This window comes from Haliotis rubra, unplaced genomic scaffold (genome assembly GCF_003918875.1).
Source record: "Haliotis rubra isolate DU_JTF1 unplaced genomic scaffold, ASM391887v1 Scf906, whole genome shotgun sequence".
Taxonomy (NCBI): Eukaryota; Metazoa; Mollusca; class Gastropoda; order Lepetellida; family Haliotidae; genus Haliotis; species Haliotis rubra.
The window spans coordinates 95,219-117,949 of NW_025767642.1; the positions used below are offsets into that span (position 1 = coordinate 95,219).

Genomic DNA, 22,731 nt, shown 5'->3' on the forward strand with positions numbered 1-22,731 from the left:
GATACGACTTGTAACCCCATTCTTTCAACTTCTCGCTGGCTTCCACGAGGGGCATGTTATGAACGATGGGGATACCCAACGCCCGTGGTTCGGTCCCGAAACGCGTAATCCGGTCTTAGTGTTTAGTTCGAATTTGTTACAAATACGTTCGTAGGTCCGTCTATCGTACTGGTTGTTTACTGCATTCCGCCTTTTCCTGTGGGGCGAGCTGATCTCTTTGAGGATACGCCTGACCTGGTAGTACATGAAACGTGAACACAGACTGACTCAGCGGTCCACGCCAGTGTCGGTCAATGTCACACCACACCCCGTTGTAGCGCACCACACGGCGAAGTTGAGTTGATTCTGCCAGAACTGCATCGGTTTGTTGAACCAAGCGTGAACTACCTTAGCGTTAGTCACCAAAAATTTATACCGGTCGAACACATCTATGAACTGGGCGTCGAAATACAACCCAGCAGCGACCACGATCTTCATGTGGGGGAAATTTACGTCCAGTTTAGGGTAAAACACACCAGGGGAGTACATTTTAAAACTATTATATAATGAGTTTATATACTCTAACATGTACATAACACTTCCAGGAATAACGAGCGGCGAGGTCGTTCAGCTGACGCACGCGATTGATAACACGGCGGGTCAACTCGAAGTCGCACTGTGCGATATCACCTACCTGCCGCGATTGACTAACATCAACGCCAGCAACAATAAACTATTCGTAGGTAGCTCTCGCAACCAGATAACTGACGGCTACTACAGTGTGTGCTCTCCAAGCGACGAGGTCTTCAAACCCCTGGGAGCCGAACTCAAGATGAACGACTCAAACGGTACAGTGGTGTTAATCAACAACGGAAGAAACTCCTTGAGGCTCAGTTGACCATTGGCGAGGACACTCGGTATGCAGCCTGACGAGGTAAAACCAACGACTACCGTCACAGGCACTAAGTTACCCGACCTAGTACCGTATCGAGAGCTGTGCATTCATCTCAGCCAAGTGAGCACAACGGACAACATTCAAGGGGGTCACCCTTCCACTATACTAAGAGCCGTACCGGTGAAAACGGAGAAATACAACGACGGTAGAACCGAGTCGTTTTCACCGTGGCAGTATAAGAGGTTAACCCAGGGCAACATCCCTGAGTTGATAATATTGGTGTTAGATATAAATCATAATCTCGTGAATATAGGATACCTCAGCATAACCCTGCACATAAAATGACCAGCGCACAAGGTCCTGGAATGAAGTTGAAAAAATGCATCAATGTGGGGATCTCCGACCTCGGGGACACACGCGATTCGACGACCCCGAGTAGATGGTAAATTGTACGCCTTGCAACTGAAAAACAGCATTTACAAACGCGTTGAAGTCCCCTCCAATGGTACTAGCAATCTAAGTGATATGATAGATACCTCAGGAGCGGTCGTCAACACTAAGTACACCCTTGTCAACACCGGTGATGATAACTGGATAATATACCCATCGTTCGGGGGTAAACTGTTCGACTTAGACGATGTTGAGAGCAACGTGACGGCTATCACCAAAAATAAGCCATATACGCTCGTCTTCACCGACGATGACAAGTGGGTGTTGTTACCCGATAAAGCCGACTGGTTTCTCAACATTAGGCTCGGCTCCCCCTACGTGTTCACGGATAACAAAGACAACTACCTAAACAAAGTCGTGAACAACGGAATCCTGCTCGTGGCTTACGTCCCGACTCAGAGGCGTAGTGTATTCATCAGCCCACTCGCCAGTATGGCAGCCCATATGCTATCGAGTAAACCGGGCATGCAAAACGTGGTATTGCAGTTGGTGTCTGAATTCCGAGACGTGGACAAGATCCTGGAGAGTCTACCAGCGAACTCAACACTGGTCATCCAAGTCTACCTAGGGGAACCATCGCGGGATGATGTCGAAATCGTGAAGGGGGTCAAACTCCGGTGGGGGAGACAACACCAGTATCACGTTTGCAACGTTTACGTGCGGATGGGTGTCGACTCCAAAACCAGTCTGCAGGGTGTCACCGTGATCGTGGAAGACACTATATCACTAACCAAGATCTTCCTACCCGACCAGTCATCGCCCCAACACTACACTTAGCGATCTAGGGGACACGGAGGGATTCGATCAACCTGGTGAGGAAGACACCTCATACGTCCTACACTTGAAAGCCAACGTGTATAGGCGGGCGGCAATGACAATCAGGGGCCTAGGAGATATAGAGGGGTTCGACCGGCGTGGCCAGAACGACGCCTCATATACGTCTTACGCTTTAAAAACGGTGTGTACATACGGCAGGACCTGTCAGTCTTAAAAGAACCCAAATGGGTGATCAACGTGACCACCACCGCACCTTATATCTCACTAGACAAAGATGGTTATGTCTCTGAAATTAGGAACAACGGTACCTTGCTCACGTCTTTCATTCCAACTGGAAGGATGATAGTTTCTAACTCCGAATATTGGCCTAGGGACACCCTGTTAATTTCATCCAGGCAGTCCCAGTTAATAGCCACCCTACACCATCATTCCATAGTAGGGGTTAGGGCTATGGCCCCAGAATCCACACTCATCATAGAAGTCGCTTACAAGGGTAAGTTTGATGATTCGGACGGCTTTGACCCACCCCCAAACTTGCAACTTTTACCTGGTGTGACAATGCGTTGGGTTTATCCCGACGCATCAGGTTTCTTTTCTTGCACATTCGTTATACGATTGGGGGACTCCCAACAGGGATTACTACCCCCCCATATTAAGCTGCTTTGACTTTGAGATAGACCAGAAGTTACCTATTGACCCTTCCCGTATCTACACATACGAGAATCTAAGTTTTATAAGCCTCAGGTACGTTGACGAACTATTAACTGAAGCCAAATTAAAATATCTTTAGTAATATATATTATAGGATGGGGCTATACCCAGTCGTAGAGGAAGTAGCGAAGACCCTGGAAACCGTAGACGGGTTCCGTTTGAGGCAGTTATGCGATGTAAAACGTCAACTAGAACAAGACCGCGACATGCGTAAAGCACTGTGTAAAAAGTACCATAGAGCTTTCTACATCGTGGATGGGACTGATACTACCCTTATGGTAGCCAGCACGGGCCTAGGGGCGGCAGGTGTTGGGATGTTAGCTACCATCGTGGCCGCACCTATAGTGCTACGTATTGAAATAACAGCTGGGGTGACAGGGGTGTTAGGGTTGGTGCTTAAATTTGTATCACGCAGACTGCATTGTAAGGCGTTGAAACACGACGAGATCAGGGTTCTGGCTGAAACAAAGCTGAACACGGTGAGTGAGCGTATTTCCACTGCACTCACTGACAGTAAGATCTCAGAGGAGGAGTTTCGTTCAATCCTCTCTGAACTCACAAAATATGACAAAATGAAACAAGAGATTTGATCAAAATCTCGTAAAAGTACTGCTATCAGTGAGGCCGAGAAAAAAAAGTACATAGAACAGGGGATACAAAAAGCCCGGCAAGCCTTCATTACGAACACCAAAGAGATCATAGGCGATTCACATTAAACTGTTTCATTGAGGTCAACGTGACATAGTGTCATAGCGGCACGTAGAGCTATACAACATAGATAAAGTGGACATGAAAACAGATGAACCTACCTTGTACTACTTGAGGGATGGGCCAGGTAGAAGACTCGTTAGATAGGAATTATTGATTCCTGTCAACACAGCATAGTGTCACGTGATGTGTGGGTGCGCGTGATCTACCCGTTAAACTGACCTACTTCAGCTAAGTCCGCGGTAGCTCAGTCGGTTGAGTGGTGCGACCCCATTATGTGTAGTCTGCGCAAGCTGTACATGTGGGGGTTCGTATCCCGCCGTCACAACTTTGTGTGATGTGAGGTTCTGTCACGGTGAGAGACACAATTCCCCTTGGGAGGAAGAGCAATACATTTCTATTTCTCCCTTGGGGAATTGTGGCTGCCGGGGACATTTTACTACTTTTAAGTAGTAGGGGTAATGGTAGTAAGAGCTAAGGGTCCGACCAAAGCCTTATTTGGGAAATAAGGCTTTGCAGAGGCTTTTTGTTGGAACTGGTCCCGGACAATCATTCTCTCTACTACTGGGCGTGTAAGACTACGTACACTGGTGATTAATGGAACATCAAGATTTAACAGAACTTGAAGAAACATATGCCAGAATGATAAATTGGGAAAATATGATACCATTTATATTTTCTATGCTATTACTTTCAAAACAATTTCAAAAGGTGATTGAAGGATAAGCCTGTTCTCTTTCAACTTTAACTGGCAACTACATATTATTATGCGGAGCAGAATTGAGTGAACCCTAGCAAATATCTATAGTATAACTGGTATTATATTTATCTGATTTGAAATCTTAGCTACATTTGAAAAACAGACTGAAATCTACATGAAAAACCTTAAATTGATTCACATAAACTGGATATATAACACATATATGTAATGAAAAACATACCAATCTTTTTCTTAAAATTGGAAAAATCATTTATTTAGGCTCCTTGTAGTGAGTGAGTTTAGTTTTACGCCGCACTTAGCAATATTCCAGGTATATGGCGGCAGTCTGTAAAAAATCGAGTCTGGACCAGTTAATCCAGTGATCATCAGCATGAGCATCAATCTACGCAATCAGAACATCTCCCATCTCCATCCCTGTCATTGCAACATCCCTAACACGCTGTCATGTTGACGGAGACAGGTTTACGCATGCGTTGTCCGTGATACTTAACGACTTTGGATGCACGTGCAGATGGAGTATCAGTGAACTGTGTAAGTTGGTTCATTTCCAAAGTATGACACCTGCCGTACAGTTCAGGTAACCCATGTTACAATCTGCCCTATCATGGGGTCTTTTATAAATATCATGTTCAATAGTTTAACACCTGTTAGAGTCGATGTTCCTATACAGGTGGTAAGTAACTTGAACAAAGGTAGCTTGGCAAACGTACCTGTGTATTTATCTTCATTCACAGGGCAAACAATGCCTCTCTCATAAGCCAGAAATATTGCTACTTCCTGTACCCACATCAGATGTATTAACTCCATTTGTACTCCATTGTCCTATAGTAAACGTCCATGTGTAAACTGCCAGACTATGGGAGATTGTAACAACCTTCTGAAATGAATACCAAATTGAAAAATAATTGCAATAAGGTAGATGTGTTTTAATAATCCTGGGATACCTATGTCTAACCTCACTCTTACTATCATATATCAAAAATATATAGTTTCACAATCTCTCACTGTGACAGAGTGCCCTACCATTGACACTGTCTTAAAGTGCCATTTTGTTAAATGTGCATAAAGTTCAATGATAAAAAAAACTTTCCATTTTGATAAAACGTCTCCGCGGTCAAGTAAATTGTGCCTCATCACAAGGGCTACAAAATTATCTGCTTGAGTATAAGTGTATTGTATCAATCACATACAAGGACTGGAAAGAGCGCTGATGGAACGGAAACAGCTCCTGTGTTGCCAGCAATGTTTTATATATGTTTCAACATACACCAAGGATAATAATATAATATAGATAATTTGTAATGCGCTCGACTCCACAACACTTGGCTATGCTCTAAGCGCAAACACAAGACTGTCAGTAGCGAAGGATGCTTGAACAGTTTGGTTACAGAAGCAAATATGGAACCAATAACAGGGCTCCGTGATAATCCAGTAGAATGAAGTCTAGATCCAGTGATAGTAGACCTGGCAACTTGGCCACCATCCATAGGTCCATTAGTGAGGACGGAATGGTCTTTGGGCCCTATCTGGGCGCATTGTTGCTGAAGGAATAACTCGTTTTGTACTATACTAAGCAGCAAAAGAAACGTCAGTTTGGAATTTTCCTTCGCAGAAACGGATAACAGTAAACTCATTAAATGTTTTGATTGTATATTTTTGACAACATCTCCAACTCTGAGCAAAGACATTCCTTCCAAAACTCAGAATGGAACCCGGGAAATGGTCTCCAAAAACGCAACCTGATCTCGGAGATGGTACTTTGTTCTCCATGTTTTACATGCAACTCATGCTGCACGTGCTGTTCACGAGGACCAGCCCTATAAAATGCACCCCCAAACCTGGTTGAAACATTCACATTACAACGTCAGCAGGATTCCCCGACTCACAACAGCTCAGAGGAACCAGGCACTAGGAAGACTTGAAGCTGGCCACACCACACAAGCCGTTGCCAATCACTTCCAGGTGAACGTTCGGACCATCTACAGGCTGCAGCAACGTTTTCGGGCCACCAACACCACAAATGATCGCCCCCGTACTGGCAGACCAAGGGTGACCAAAAGACGATAAGACCGCCATGTTGTGCGACAGCATGTACAGAATCCCTTCATGCAGGCATCCCAAACAGCACGCCAGGCAGTGGGAACACACGGAAGACCAATCAGTACTGATACAGTACGCCGACGTCTTAACAGAGGGAAGTTCCGTTGCCGTAGACCTTACCGTTGACCTATCCGCACCCCTCGTCATCGGCGTGAACGTCTACAGTTTGCCCTACAACACCAAAACTGGCGATACAAGCAATGGAGAACTGTTCTGTTCACAGATGAGAGTCGGTACTGCGTATCAACTACAGATGGCAGAACAAAAATATGGCGACGACGTGGCCAGCGTTACTCAGACCAATGTGAGACTCATGGGGAGGTGCAAGTATCATGGTATGGGGTGGAATAGGCCTGAACCAGAGAGTGGGTCCTGTAGTGTTCCAGAACCTTGGTCCAGGGAGAGTAGGCGGCATCACAGCGGTGCGCTACATCGACCAAGAGCAGTGTATGTATGATATAGGGAAGTCAGATTGTCCAGACTTTCCAGAAGGTGTTCTCATTAAGCGAGTTAAGAGACTGGGACAAGTGAAGACTGTTATTGAAAAATATGCGTCTGATGTGTACCTATTGTTCAAATATATACATGGAGTTGTACCTGCACATGTGATTCAGTCAGATGTATTAAGCAAAGGTAAACCGCCCCAGGTTAAACAGGGGCAAAGCGAGTGCAATGACGATGAAAGGTATATGATGTCAAATTTGCCTTCAAAGATGCTATTTATGCATGAAGACAAGAACAGAAAATTTCAAGATGTGTGTAAAATGATCGACGTCTTTCAAACCATGTATAGAAATGACATGCTTAACCTATTTGAGCAATATCAGCTTAAGGATAAAATATGTGAAAACAATGCAGTTGATATTGCAAAACTTCGTGTCAATTAAAAGAATCTCAAAACCGAGATTGTTATGCTTCGTAATGAACTCAAAGCAAAGGACACTGAACTCAGTCAGTACAAAGACGGCATAAGCCCATCAATCGTATCTATTGACAAGAGCGTACGCTCTCTCGACGGTAAGATTGTCCTAATGAATACACGCAACAAGCTCATGTGTTCAGAGGCTGTCAAGAGATACCCCTCCAGCAGGTGGTCAAATTGCTACTATTCAGAGTCAACAGCCGTGTCGACAACAACCAAGCGAGGAGATAAACTACCCTTGCGACAGCAGAATGGAAGACAACCGAAGTGCTGACGTCATCATCATGGACGACAACGTGGGACGGAACACTACCGACGAGGATATTAACCATGATAGTGCTGATGTTACCCACCCTCATGACCAACGCACTAACATCAATAGGAAGGTGACCTTCGATAACGAGTGGTCAAGGTCATTCAGTAGAGTATCAAGGACGCGTAATAAACGGTATGTACTCAGTTACGTGCTTGCTGATAAACCGTTTGAAGTTGTGAAAGACTCTATTATTAACTATGCCAAAAAACCGGATGTTGCCACAAATGCATCATTATTGAAGCACTGGGACACTGGACGTAACGCCACACATACGATAAGAATCGCTGTATCGAGACACAGTATACATAATCTCCATGATGACTTCTGGCCTGAAAATGTCTTGTGCCGCGAATGGATCCCTAGAAAAGCTTGGTACAACGAACTTACACGTTCATGACCCTAACAACCATGCATATTCTTCACTGGTGCCTTATTGCAATGGTGCTTCGCATTGCCACTTGGAATGTTCGTGGAGCTCAGAACTGTCTAGCTGATATTGAAGTCAAGCTAGATAGCACTGACGTCATGTCTGTGAATGAACATTGGCTAGACCCATCTCAGTGTCATGTCCTTGAGACTCTACATAATGAATTTAAGGTGTTTAATAAATTCCATGTAGAACACATCTCAAAACGAGGTGCAGGCGGTGTTGCTCTGTTTGTGAGAAAGAGTACGTTTCAGGGTATAGGTAGTATAGATATACAGTCAAATCCCGATGAGTCGAATCGCTGGGGACCAAGTAAAAGATTCGGCTTATCGATGTATTCGAGACATAGGTATGTCTATGAGGGTAGAAAAAAACAGATGATTCAATATTGAACAATTCCTTTATTCAGCACATCATATCTAAATATAGCACAACAATACATTAGGTGACATAGATAATGGATAATAATGGATAATGGAAACAAACATTATACAAATGAGAACACATTTCAATACTAGCATAATAACATACAAAATACATTTACCTCTTAAAATCCATGAACAAAATCTATCGGCAATCGATAGATATACTTGTACATGCCGCCATCTTGAATCTTATTAATACAAAAAGATGAACTCACTTCTGGAAAAAGTCTGACATTAATGTTTGTTTCTGTGAATTTCCCTTACATTTATCCACAAATTCACGGACGCTTGCCAAGTGGGAAAAATGTTCGTTGTTTGTACCTGGAACCGACTCGAGAAATTCCTCCAGTCCTTCACAGAACTTTATCGCTTCCGATACGGATGGTGGTGGTTTGACGGCAGGGTGTGTCTCGTCTTCATCATCAGACGAGTCGTCGTTGTGACAGGTGCTAATTCTTCCGTTTCCGTAAAATCACTAATCTGCCTTTTGAACTCACCCGACAATCGCGGAAAGGTGCGAGCCGCGCTGGTTTGTTAATTGGATCAGTTACATGTAGTTGGATCACCAATTAACTTCTCATTGACTTACTTCGGCTTATGTATACAAGATTACTATTGTTTGAATCTCAAGGGACCAAATTTCCATTTCGAGTCATCGTGTGTATTTATGAGACGAATTCGTGTAACCGGAAATCAAATGATGACAAAAATAGCAGGGAATGGTCGGGAATGGTAGTTGTAAGCAACCATATCATTGGTGCCAAATTAATCAGAAACGGTGCACCCCTCTACGTTATTGGTGTCCGTCTACCGTCATCAAACGTCCTAGACAATGTGTACTTTGATGTCATGTATGATATGCAAGACGTGTATCACGAATGCTCTCAGATTGGTACAACTATCTTACTCGGTGATTTTAATGCCAATATCTGTGTACGTGATCCCTTAAAAGGTAGGGCAAAGACTCTAGCACGCGCTCTCGCAGCGCAGAACCTTATTTCAATTGTTCCACTAGATAACAGCTGTACATACACGTTTAGGAGTAAATGCAGCACTGTTAGAAGTATGATTGACTATGTGTTCATAGACCTTGAACTTCGCAGTAGTGTTGTAGGCTAGTACGTAGATACAAGACTGACCACAGCCCTGTCTTAGTATGTTTCAGTATGGACGCTGGTAATGTCAGTTATCATGGTGAACGTCCCAACTGGCGGAGGGCAAATTGTTCTGACTTTAGGCTGTTTCGGTATGAAACCGAAAACTACTTTAGAAATGTACAGTTTAATGTTCCGATTTTTCACCGCCGGTGAATACATCGAGTATCACAACAGTTATATCACAGAATGTCTACATGCTGCAACTATACTTGCAATTCCTACTTCAAAATTCCAAGCACAATTAAAGCCATACTGGAGGAAGTATGTACTTAAAGAACATCATGACCATATGCGTAATTGCCGCAAAAATTGGATTTCTAACGGCAAAAGCCACAGCTCAGATGACAATTTTTTTATTGAATATAAACAAGCCAAACGTGCATTTCTAAGAAACCACCGTCCAGATAAGCAACGTTACAGAAATGAAACATTTGATGAAATTTACCAAGCAGCTGAGGTAGACATCCAAGAGTACTTTAGAGTGACAAAAAAGTTGAAACGTAAGAACAAACACAGTCTCTAAGTTATAACGGTGACTCCTGTAACACGCAGGAAGGTGTATGTAATCTCTTTGCCAGGTACTTCAGAGACTTGTCTGTACCTCTCTAAGTTATAACGGTGACTCCTGTAACACGCAGGAAGGTGTATGTAATCTCTTTGCCAGGTACTTCAGAGACTTGTCTGTACCTCTCTAACCTATAACGGTGACTCCTGTAACACGCGGGAAGGTGTATGTAATCTCTTTGCCAGGTACTTCAGAGACTTGTCTGTACCTCTCTAAGTTATAACGGTGACTCCTGTAACACGCAGGAAGGTGTATGTAATCTCTTTGCCAGGTACTTCAGAGACTTGTCTGTACCTCTCTAACCTATAACGGTGACTCCTGTAACACGCGGGAAGGTGTATGTAATCTCTTTGCCAGGTACTTCAGAGACTTGTCTGTACCTCTCTAAGTTATAACGGTGACTCCTGTAACACGCAGGAAGGTGTATGTAATCTCTTTGCCAGGTACTTCAGAGACTTGTCTGTACTTCAGAATGCAGAATGCTTTGATACTGGATTTACAGACCACGTTGATAAGTTTGTAGAAGATGTTGTATATAACCCAGTAAATGACGACAGTGATTCAGTCATTCTCTCCCCATTTACTAAAGATGAGGTACTTGATACCGTGAAACGTCTTAAAAACAACAAATCTCCAGGCCCAGATGGTATTTCAAACGAGCATGTAAAGTATGCTGGTCGGTCTGTTATTGACCATATTGTGTCACCATTTAATGCCATTGTATCGTTTGAATATGTACCAAATGCGTTTAGTGTTGGTAATGTTTTACCAATTCACAAAGGAAATGGTAAAAGCAAGCATGATCCATGTAATTATAGAGGTATCACTCTTACGCCTGTTCTCTCAAAACTTTTTGAAAGATTACTGCTCAAAAGAATTGAAACATGGACAAAAGCTGAAAACGACTTCCCCCACCCTCTCCAGTTTGGATTTAGGAAGGGTGCGGGGGCGGAAACGGCAGCGCTTACTCTAACTCAAAGTATTGCCTACTATTCGAAAGAAATTCACCAGTTTATTGAGCCTTCCTTGATAATGAGAAAGCATTTAACAGAGCTTGGTTGAATGGACTTTTCTATAGACCATTCTTAATGAGGCCTCATGAATATTCATATCTGTACCAAAACGAGGCTAAATGGGGCAAGGACACAATCGCATAATGGCGACAAATCTCAATGTATACTTCCTGGTTTCAAATTTCCCTTGAACGGTAGATCTACATTACGAAACTGTCCAGTAGTTCAGGGAAATCGCAGAGTAATGGGAAAGGGCTACACAAATGTTTCTGTAGCATATCCACGGATTGAAGGGTGAATAATTACTGTACATCACGACACATCACGATAAGTCATATGACCTAGATATCTAGGTAACGTTTACCATGTTGTGCAGGATTTATGAAGGGAAGCTACTCTAAAGTCACAATAGTGGAAATATTACCAAGGGAAGTCAATTGCGTTTACTTTATCAACATATGAACAAAGCAAAAGACTCAACGTATTTCCTGACCTGGATTCAAATCATCCACTTCCACATGGGAGTAGTGTTGTTAATTCTTGAGCTCGATAATCGAGATTATAAGTAATGTGTAGATCAAGCTAGCTCTCCTGGAGTGGATCTGGACCAAACAAATTTGTTTCTATTATTCATGTGATGAAATTATTTGTTTGGTATTTTTTCTGTTTAAAATGTTTTGTCCTATCGACTCTGTTTTATAGATATAGGGTATTTATTCACGCATTTATTTTCAGTTGTACAGGACTAGTGGTGATGGCGATGTGCGCGTAGCTGCATGTTACAATCGCAAAGGAAAAACGAATCGCCACAACATCATGTAGAAACTATTTATTTCACTCAACATGAGTGGGACCAGAGACCATATCTATTATATGGTCTCTGGTGGGACACAATGTGCAAGACAAAACTCGATGATTTTTTTCAAGTTTTTTCTTGACTGATTTGGAGGTGAATAATTAATTTACCTAAATGGACAAGTGGTACCTGCATGGGGAATATTTGAACCAATTTTCAATACTGTGTTACTATACCATAAAATTGATTTATTGTAGATCAGGTGTATTTATTCTGTTCCACTGTAACTGAAGACATTTTTAAGGAGAACATATTATAAGATTAACATAACAGGATTCACACTACAGCGAACAATTAACCCAAATAAATATCGAACACCTGGAGTGCAGTTAATAAAAATTTATTTTGAAATGGTGTCTTAAAAGTCCAATAACAATAGACATATTCACAATAGCTTCCAACTGTAATACTGATGAATAACAATAAAATTTTCAGAGGATGCAAATTTAAAATATATTGGGTGCAATATTTATGTTGATAGAAGTATCCTTTTAGATTAGTCTGACATAAATGGCAACAATTACAGCTGGATCAATGCATAATTTATCATAGTTTTCTCCCCTTACACATTATCATAATCTCTTACCTATGAATGATGTTTTTTTCTGATTCCCAACTAACGCTTTTCAAACAGGATGAAATACATTCTTTTTCATCAATTATTAATTTAACAGCAACAAATGAGTTACATCTACAACTATGCCATTATGAAAGACCTTTCTATTATTCAGTTAAATCCATCAGTGTGTATGTATTACAGCTGTCTCTTTTTTCATCCATCATTTACACAACACAAAAGCACCAACCAATTTCATTTACATTCATGTCTGTCAATTTTTGTGCTGTTTGGGCAAGGTACTTCACAAAACCTGGGAAGATATCGAACAAATGAAAAAGTTCCAGCTAATCAGTGCCAATGTTTGAAATGATGGAATACTGTAAAATGTTCAATCAATTTTTATCATCATACATGAATTTACAAACTCCAAACTTTCCAAGTTCAAGTTTTCTGTTCAATTTTTCTATTTTGTCAACCTTTTCCTTGAGTTGCCTCCCCTGTTCATGTAATGTTTGATGGAGTTGTTCTATGTAGGACTAGGGGTCAGTGGCTGCTGTATCACTCTCTGCTTCACTGTAATATAAGCATTGTAAAGCATCAGTATTATCTCTTCGACCACACAAACAATAAATATATCTCTGGAATTACAAATATACATCAAGGAATAGAGGCTAACATCATTTCATATTTTAGACAGTATGGGCAATCAATATTTTTATATGTAAATAACATAGCATATAGGTCAAAGTTCAGTTGTATTAAATTCTTCAAAACCATGTCAGTTGGCAATATTAACTTAATACGATCTGACATTCTTACTGTATCTGAGCTGGTGACTGTGGTAGATTCCTTATGGGATGTTCCTGAGCTGGTGACATGCTCTCTGACTCTTAATAAGCAGCATCTGAAATGGATATTTAAACTCTAAATATATTTCAGTTGGTGTAATTAGATTGTCCAGTAATATGTCCTGTATCCCTGAAGTACTGGTCAGTATGCAGTAATTTTGAAAGTAGATACATATTTAAGATTTTTTTAACAGCATGTGTATGTCCTGCATATATACATGTATATGTACTTGAAATGTTACTTTGATTTGCAGCCAATCAAATTTCACGGATACAGAATATTTGCAAATAAAATTCCCATGCCATCATGACAAGAGTGTCTGCACATGTCCATATGCTTAATTTTTTTTAATATATTGGACCGTTCATAATTTATGACTAAGGGGTGATGATGATTTTAGGTGCGGTGTTTGGGGGTTGGGGTGTCTCCCAGTTTGTTTTGGGAGGCAGGGGGAGGGGTCAATTGTGTACATATGAACTAGGGGTGATCACTGATTTTGAACATGACAATGTGTGGGGGGTGGGGTGGGGTTTGAATGTGTCTGTGTGTGTGTGACATTCACATTGTACATGTGCCCCTGATATTAAAACCTTGCATAGTGAACAGTTTGTACATTACACGGCAGATCTAGACTATGCCATGTGCCGTAATTATTTTGTACTTACTATGAATCATTTTCCAGGATCTCTCCGTATTTTCGTCAACCACTGCCTTCTTCTGATCTTATTCTTCGAAATATGGTGAAAAGATACCGTAAAATCCTTACGGGCATCACTCCAACGCAAAGGCACACAGCAGTAATCTTTCCTTTTCGAGGTCGCCATTTTCAAGGTTGGGTCAACCTATTTAAGCCTCGCTTTCGATTTGACCTCGAGCTCATGCATATTGGCTAAGAATGGTCTGTAAGCTTTACAATTTCGGAATTCGAGGTAAACTGTGGCGACTTATATACACTATGCACACACCAATGAAATCATGTGTTAGCACTGGTAGCTGTATTTCTAAAGTATTCGATGTAAAACAGGGTGTAGGTCAGGGTCGTGTTTTATCAGTTTGGCTCTTCACTCTATATATAAACGACTTACGTCACAGTATGTTGACTCCAAATCTATTCATCCGGTAAAACCATAGAACGTACGCAGTTTGTATGTGAAAGGCTTAGGATACTCTTTAATGCTCTTTAAAGAACCGTGGGCTGTGTTTTGGTGGCCTTAACCCACTTTGTAGTGTCCGTATTTGGGAAAGAGTTATTCTGCCATGCGGTGTGCACTCTTGTAATGTATGGGCCCGTTTACCTGAACAGGAAAATGATATGCTGGAAACTGTACAAAGCCAGTTTTGTAAGAGTATCCAAGGCCTTTCAAAACGTCGATAATCCACAATAGCCAGAGACAGTCTCGCCCTGGTCACACTACGAAGATATATGCACTAGAAGTCCTTGCTATTTCTCGGTAAACTATGTAACAGCGATACTGAATTTGTCTTTAAGAAAGTGCTTGTGCATAGACTCTGTCAGTACAGACAGACCTCATCACTGGAGAAAGAGCGATACAGCAAGTCATCGCCAATCTTCCACATGCTCAATCTTGTCATAATGTATGACCTAGATATGCAGTTATACAACTATGTAAACCAATCTTCCTTCTTAACGAAGGCTGAGTGGTATGTACTGGGTAAAGAAAGAATACTTAAAGCTGAGGATACATATGTTGCTTCTGTAACGAGGTTGAGACTTAACCTTGAAAAATATCAGACTATAAGATATCCTAAAAATGTTCACAGACTATGATCTGCATGTTATAAAATGCCAGAGTGTTTCAATAATATTGCTGCTCTTTTACGTATCAGCACACTGAGCATTCAGTCTCTTGACTGTGAATGTGGCATAGTTGCCTATGATATTGTAAAACATGTATTTCTACACTGTATACTCTCATACAAAGTAGTAGAAACGCTTTGATTGAGTCACTAGTTGACATGCTAGATGTTGACACTTTTGTCAGTTTATGGAATGATGAAGACCTATTTGTCTCATTAATGCTCGGTGGTCTACCAAATGTATATGCTCAAGAGCTTGAACAAGAAATGTGGTTTAAATGTATAAAACTTATCGCAAGCTCTCTAAAACCTTGGCTACATCAACTAAAATACCTATTCTTATTTTGATTATCACACTCTGTAACCTGTAAATACATATATATATATATATATATATATATATATATATATAACCTATGTAACAACCTGCTGTATCTTCGACTTCGGAGGAAATAAAGATTATCTATCTATCTATCTACTACATTTCGCACGTCACCAGAACAATATTTTCCAGCATGATAACGCCCGGGCCCATACTGCCAGAGCTACACGGGACTTCCTACAGCAGAACGGTGTCAACATTGTGCAGTGGCCAGCCCTTAGTCCTGATTTAAACCCAGTTGAACATCTTTGGGATGAAATTCAGAGGAGACTGAATAATGTCATACCAAGGCTGAACACAGCCGATTTATTGCGCCAGGCCTTTCTCAGAGTGTGGTTCCAGGCAAATGGCATTCATCAGTCGATTGGTGCACTCCATGCATAGATGCTGTGCTGCAGTTATTGCCGCTCGTGGTGGTCACACTAGATACTGAAGTCAAGAGTCTGAATGGACTGCAAACGTTCACGTAATGTCTTGGAATTGTGCTTATTCATTGATGTGTCAAGATATTGTACACAAAATGTTTTCGATCGGCTTATTATGTCTATTTCTGTAGTGATTTGATTACAGTGCCTATCTAATTTTGAATTCGTACTGACGGTTTTTTGCTGCTGAGTATATTATGGGGTTATGTCTACGTGACTATATTAGACGGTTTTCCTCGTGGTATTGTGTATTCAATGTCTCCTCTCTCAGACTAGACTAAAGCTTAGTCTGTGAATATATATAATGTTAATGGTAACAAATAAATCGATTTGAACTGAAAAGGAGCCCTAGTGAGATGTGAAATTCAGAACCTGAGGAAATCTAAACTTGCTTCATTTATTGCAGGGAGGGCTAGGCAGTAGGGGAAATAATGTTGTTCATGGCCTGTGAGACAGACTACTTTCAGACATTCACAGTTTAAACATCACAGTTAGAAATTAATAAGCTGGTATCTCAATATGAGGTCATCCTGGCACTCCATTTTAAGCCGTACAGGACGGCCTTGACCCCTACCTTGTAAACACGGAAGGGGGACGCCTGCAAAAATTCGAGGGAGACAACTAAAAACTTCTCACACAATTTCTCTTATTGAAGTACTCCCGGAAGAAGCTGGTAACTAAAGGTCAAATGTCACCGTGCCATCGATAAAAAACAGGCTAGACATGACGCACGTACCGTTGTTACTTTTGTTGACAGGCTCTGTGTGTAATATCCTCTAAAAGTTGTCTATACCGTCCCCTCCTCCACTCAGCGGCTCAGACACAACCGTCGAAGGCAGGAGACCCAGATATAGCCTTGCTCCAAGGCTGCAGATGTTAAGTCCAGGGAGTGTTGTAATTCAATCCATTTAAAATTTAGCCGAGGTAGGTTATCGGTGGCAGGTCAAGCGTCACACAAAGCCATCACATGCGTGCCGTGTTGGACACTGACGGTAGACGTGTACACAGCAGCAAGGGGTGGACAGAATAGGATCTTAGCGGACATTCATTATACTGTAAGTAACGTGTGGCGTATTACACGTACATTTCATGGTCGCAGTACTGCGACGCAGTATGTACCTTGCTGTCAATCACTGTCGCCTGTGTAAGGTGACTGACTCTCTTGGCTTTGTGTGGCCTGTATTATAACGTGTTAGCATGTCGTGTTGTGTTGTTATTGTGTTAACATTTATAGCATGTCGTGTTGTTATTGTGTTAACATTTATAGCATGTCGTGTTGTGTTGTTATTGTGTTAACATTTATAGCATGTCGTGTTGTGTTGTTATTGTGTTAACATTTATAGCATTTCGTGTTGTGTTGTTATTGTGTTAACATTTATAGCATGTCGTGTTGTGTTGTTATTGTGTTAACATTTATAGCATGTTGTGTTGTGTTGTTGTTGTGTTAACATTTATAGCATGTTGTATTGTGTTGTTATTGTGTTAACATTTATAGCATGTTGTGTTGTGTTGTTATTGTGTTAACATTCATAGCATTTCGTGTTCTGTTGTTATTGTGTTAACATTTATAGCATGTCGTGTTGTGTTGTTATTGTGTTAACATTTATAGCATGTTGTGTTGTGTTGTTATTGTGTTAACATTTATAGCATGTTGTGTTGTTATTGTGTTAACATTTATAGCATGTTGTGTTGTGTTGTTATTGTGTTAACATTTATAGCATGTTGTGTTGGTATTGTGTTAACATTTATAGCATGTTGTGTTGTGTTGTTACTGTGTTAACATTTATAGCATGTTGTGTTGTTATTGTGTTAACATTTATAGCATGTTGTGTTGTGTTGTTATTGTGTTAACATTTATAGCATGTTGTGTCGTGTTGTTATTGTGTTAGCATTTATAGCATGTTGTGTTGTGTTGTTATTGTGTTAACATTTATAGCATGTTGTGTTGTTATTGTGTTAACATTTATAGCATGTGTATTGTTTATGTTTCAAGCTACAAAATCGCCACCATCATTCGCAAAAAATTCAGCACTTGGGGAATCCCCTCACTGGGTTTAAACGGGTTCATCCTGTTTGACACGATGTGCAGTTTCAACGATTGGGCCGGCGCCCAGTCTGCCTGGGACCTTCTTCATAGCATCATCTGTCTATGTCAGGTCGGCTCGGTATTACATACCATGGCCAACAAGTCTACATATCAGCCAATGAAAATATTAGTCCCTTACAGCTGCATCATAAGGTCAGATTACGCCCTAGAATAGGTCATTTTTGGAAGCTAATTGTGGAGTGTCTGATTTCAACACTTTCACATGGACATTGTATGCCTTTCTACGAATACTTTGAATTTGTTACTGTGTCTGATATTAGCATCAACATCGCAATAATTTGTAGGTATTCTGGAGGGCCTATTTTATGGAAAGGGGTTTGTTGAGATGTTTGTAGCTAGGAGTTCACCGTGTATAAATGTTTACTCCTTCAATACGATGCTTGTATACACCCTTTCATAGAGACTACCGACAGCGGTCAATTGTCACCTAAACCTGGAGTTACATATACTATTATACGTCTATTCATGTTTTCTTGTTCTGTTGTTATTTATTATTTCTATAATCTTTACGTCTCAAATTTTATGGAAAGGAAAAAGCACACGTTAATTGACTAATAGTTGTCTGATGAATGCTAACGCTTAGGATTTTAAGTGACCTGCAAATAGCCAATTGCATTCCACTGATTTACCCATCTGATCTTGAAATTAAGAAGATAAGTGAGACCTGAAACGAGAGATAGACAATGACTTAGAACAGTGACAGTGATCAGTCATGTACAAACAGTAACTGTCATATGACAACTGTGTAGTGTTAATTTCTTTGATGTATTTATCTGTGATATGTCGTCAACAGAGTCACATTCTGCAACCTCTGATTTGTGTATCATGATTTTAAAGCGTTAACTTTTCTGGAACATAGTGGTGATTTCATTGCAGTACATGCTGATGTGATGTTAGTGACTTTTAATCATACTCGGCTACCTGCTATTTTGTCACAGCTGTGAGTTCCAAGGTTCCAGTGATACTTTACTTTTTCAATCTGGTCATGAAATGACAGTTTTGTTCATTCCAAATAGCAAAGATTATGATTATTATTTCCTTGTCATTAAATAATGTAAGGCTTAGCTCTTATTGTCCATTTTGAATTATGATCTTATCTCATATACCGAACCGAAACGGACCGAAGCGAAGACCTAGTACCGCAATACGTACCGTACCGTGGTAAGAGCGTACAGTGGTAAAAGCGTACCGTCTCACCCTTATTGATTAGGGTTCCAATATCCAAGGCCTCAATCAAGCTTTCAAAACGCTTTATGGAAGACATGTGGAGGAAATTTCCAAATTTGGCGCATCAGTGGCAAAAATGATGTCCGATGCAATTCCCTAGTTTGACTTATACCATACGTTCCCAAATTATTTCGGGTAAACAATTGACTAAACTTCGCATATGTTTATGACGGGTGCCACCGGTGGGACAGGATGCGCCCACCTTTTCGCGAACACCCGGTATCATCACTATGTCATAGTGATTCATGGACACAGCCTCTGTCATCGTATCACATGGTGACAATCACCGGATTGTCTGGTTCAGACTCGATTTGTTTACAAACAACATCATACAGCTGTAATGCTGCTGAAACAAATATATATTCATGATTTCATCACAATTGTACAATCGAGATTTCCTATGGACGTGGAAAGGGTTTTGTTGCTTCTATTTCCATATCCTTTAAGTTGCCACTTCTACACACATACACTCTTGATACGACAGACTGAAAACAGCTGATAGTCGCTAGGATCTGACGTCTAGAGTTGATTTGTTTATATGCTGTTTGTTAGGAGAGTTGCAATGTGTGGGTGTATATATATATATATATTTCATAGTCATGTTTATTCAGTGTATATATATATATATTTCATAGTCATGTTCATTCAGTTTATATGTATATATATATATCATAGTCATGTTTATTCAGTGTATATACATATTTCATAGTCATGTTTGTTCAGTGTATATATATATTTAATGTTTATTCAGTTCATAAAATAATAATAATATTAGTCAAACGTTGACGAATTCGTTTTTAAATACGATATAATTTCGTCTTAAAATTTGTATTTCGGCAGATTGAAAATGTTTTGATCAATACCGTCTCTGATACTCTGTTTGGTTGTTATTGAATGTCATGATTACTATCGCCCGAACAAATCTGACTTGTCAGACGACAACACAGTTACATACATGTAGTAATGCCAGGTGCGGTAGCTATTTGTTGTTCCGGGGATGTCAGTGTCAGAATTATGTTTGTCAGTGGATTGCCAACGTTTACCTGAAACAGTGGGTTCTGTGGCCTGCTTCAGTGATATACATAAATACATATATTAAGTCAGTTACAAGGTCATACACTCACAAAATAATTTGTGAACAGTTTGTGGGGAATACAAAAAGCGTATATCAGACTTGAACATACACAAGTGAAAGGATTTGCTTAAAAACGGATGCCAAGGTTGACGGACTACAGTAAAACGGGCGAGGAGGAAACAACAGAAGGAAAAGAGAAAGTGATCAATGCGAAATCAACAAAGTTACACCTTGTCCATACCCCTTATGTAACCCCGGAATATAACTGAGTAGGTCAGGACGAGAAGACGTCCTCGGCGTTACCGGAAGTGATGCCATAACGATCCAGAAGCGTCACATAATAACAGAGAGGGAATGTCATGCTTTCTCTCGAGCACAAGACATCGGGATTAAATCGGAAGTGCATCTATATTCCCAGTGATGCCAATTTGAGTCAAAGCATTTGAATCTCGTTTGAAGATGTAGACTGGAATGTATGGTGGGGTGTATACAGGTTTCTGGGATACTGAGGAGGCAGCAATGGGGGATTGTTTTTTCTCTGCAGTCACTATTCATAATACTTTTTGTTCATTGTTTCTTAAAAGAAACACATTTGTTATTTTACTGTCCATCACTATCAACAGGTTATTGAAATTTGTCGGTCGAACTTCCTCCCTGTTCTATTACATGCTTCCTCTTCCTATGTGTTGTAGGTACTCTGCTTCACCATGGACATCTGTGACTCGTCCGATGACGATGACCAACTTAACATACAAGCAGGAAACAACAATAAAACGGTGGTGTACACAAGAAATGGAATAATTAACTGTCGTCAAATGGGACCCCAAAACACCATAGTGTTGGATACGAACAGAATACATGAATTGCCTCAAGGCACAGAAGTAAAAATGAGTCTCGTGATCCGTAAAGTATGTAAGTACCTCGTCTTTTTTTCTTTTTTGACTCTTAAACCTGAATACATGTCCATTCCTCTTTTGAACTGGCGATTTGTCCACCATATCCCTGTCTCAAACATTTACCATAATCCTTCATATATCAAGGAAGGTCTTTCTCGATATGCACAGACAACTTATTTCAGACAAGCGAAATTCATACCAATACATTTTTACAATCTCAGAAACGGACCGAATTCCATTCTGTCAAAGCAAATATTTTTCAACGTTGTCTACCACTGTGTCACATGACTGTCTTAAGGCAAATCTTCATTCCTTGATCCATGGGGCACTTGTTAACACACGTGGTGAACACAGACATACCTACATATCTATCTTCAGAGGTTCAGGACAATTTGTTGAAAATTAAAGCAAATGTCATTTGAAGTTTACCGAGAAAACAATATATGTAATGCTGGACTTTCTCATTGATAACATCTTTGTGAGATTTGGGGGTATAACATTTCTCCAAGAAGAAGCCATCATCATGGGTACCAATTGCGCAACTGTTATTTTATACATATGAATCAGAATTTCTTCTTGGGTTGGCAAATTTAAAGCAAGTTAATTTGCCAAGAAGTTTAACTTAAGCTTCAGGTATATCGATGATTTGATATCATTCAATAACCATGAAATAGTCACTTGCATTCTACTTATTTACCCACCTAAACATGAAATTAAGGAGATAGGTGAAGCCGCCTCAACTGTTTCATATTTAGATCTATGCATAAAGATTCAGAGTGACAAGCCAACTCGCCACAAGGCTCCATGACAAAAGGGATGATTTCAAACCATAATCTCTGTAAATCTGATATATTGCAACATCGTAGCACCAAAACGAATCAATATGTTTGTAGTATATAAAGGAATCAACATGCTTGTAGTGTATAAAGGAATCAACATGCTTGTAGTGTATAAAGGAATCAACATGTTTGTAGTGTATAAACGAATCACCATGTTTGTAGTGTATAAACGAATCACCATGTTTGTACTGTATAAACGAATCACCATGTTTGTAGTGTATAAACGAATCACCATGTTTGTAGTGTATAAACGAATCACCATGTTTGTAGTGTATAAACGAATCACCATGTTTGTAGTGTATAAACGAATCACCATGTTTGAAGTGTATAAACGAATCACCATGTTTGAAGTGTATAAACGAATCACCATGTTTGTAGTGTATAAACGAATCACCATGTTTGTAGTGTATAAACGAATCACCATGTTTGTAGTGTATAAACGAATCACCATTTTTGTAGTGTATAAACGAATCACCATGTTTGTAGTGTATAAACGAATCACCATGTTTGTAGTGTATAAACGAATCACCAT

The 22,731-nt window shown here is 40.4% G+C and overlaps 1 protein-coding gene across 1 annotated transcript in view; it reads left to right on the forward strand.

The window, feature by feature from the left end:
- Positions 1–16,976: 16,976 nt before the first annotated feature.
- Positions 16,977–22,731, forward strand: part of LOC124264060 — a 41,516-nt gene continuing 35,761 nt past the window's right edge. The window contains exons 1-2 of the mRNA XM_046698778.1: positions 16,977–17,110; positions 21,157–21,376. Coding sequence (XP_046554734.1) covers positions 21,172–21,376 — 205 coding nt within the window. The 5' untranslated portion in view covers positions 16,977–17,110; positions 21,157–21,171. The remainder of the gene's footprint in view (positions 17,111–21,156; positions 21,377–22,731) is intronic.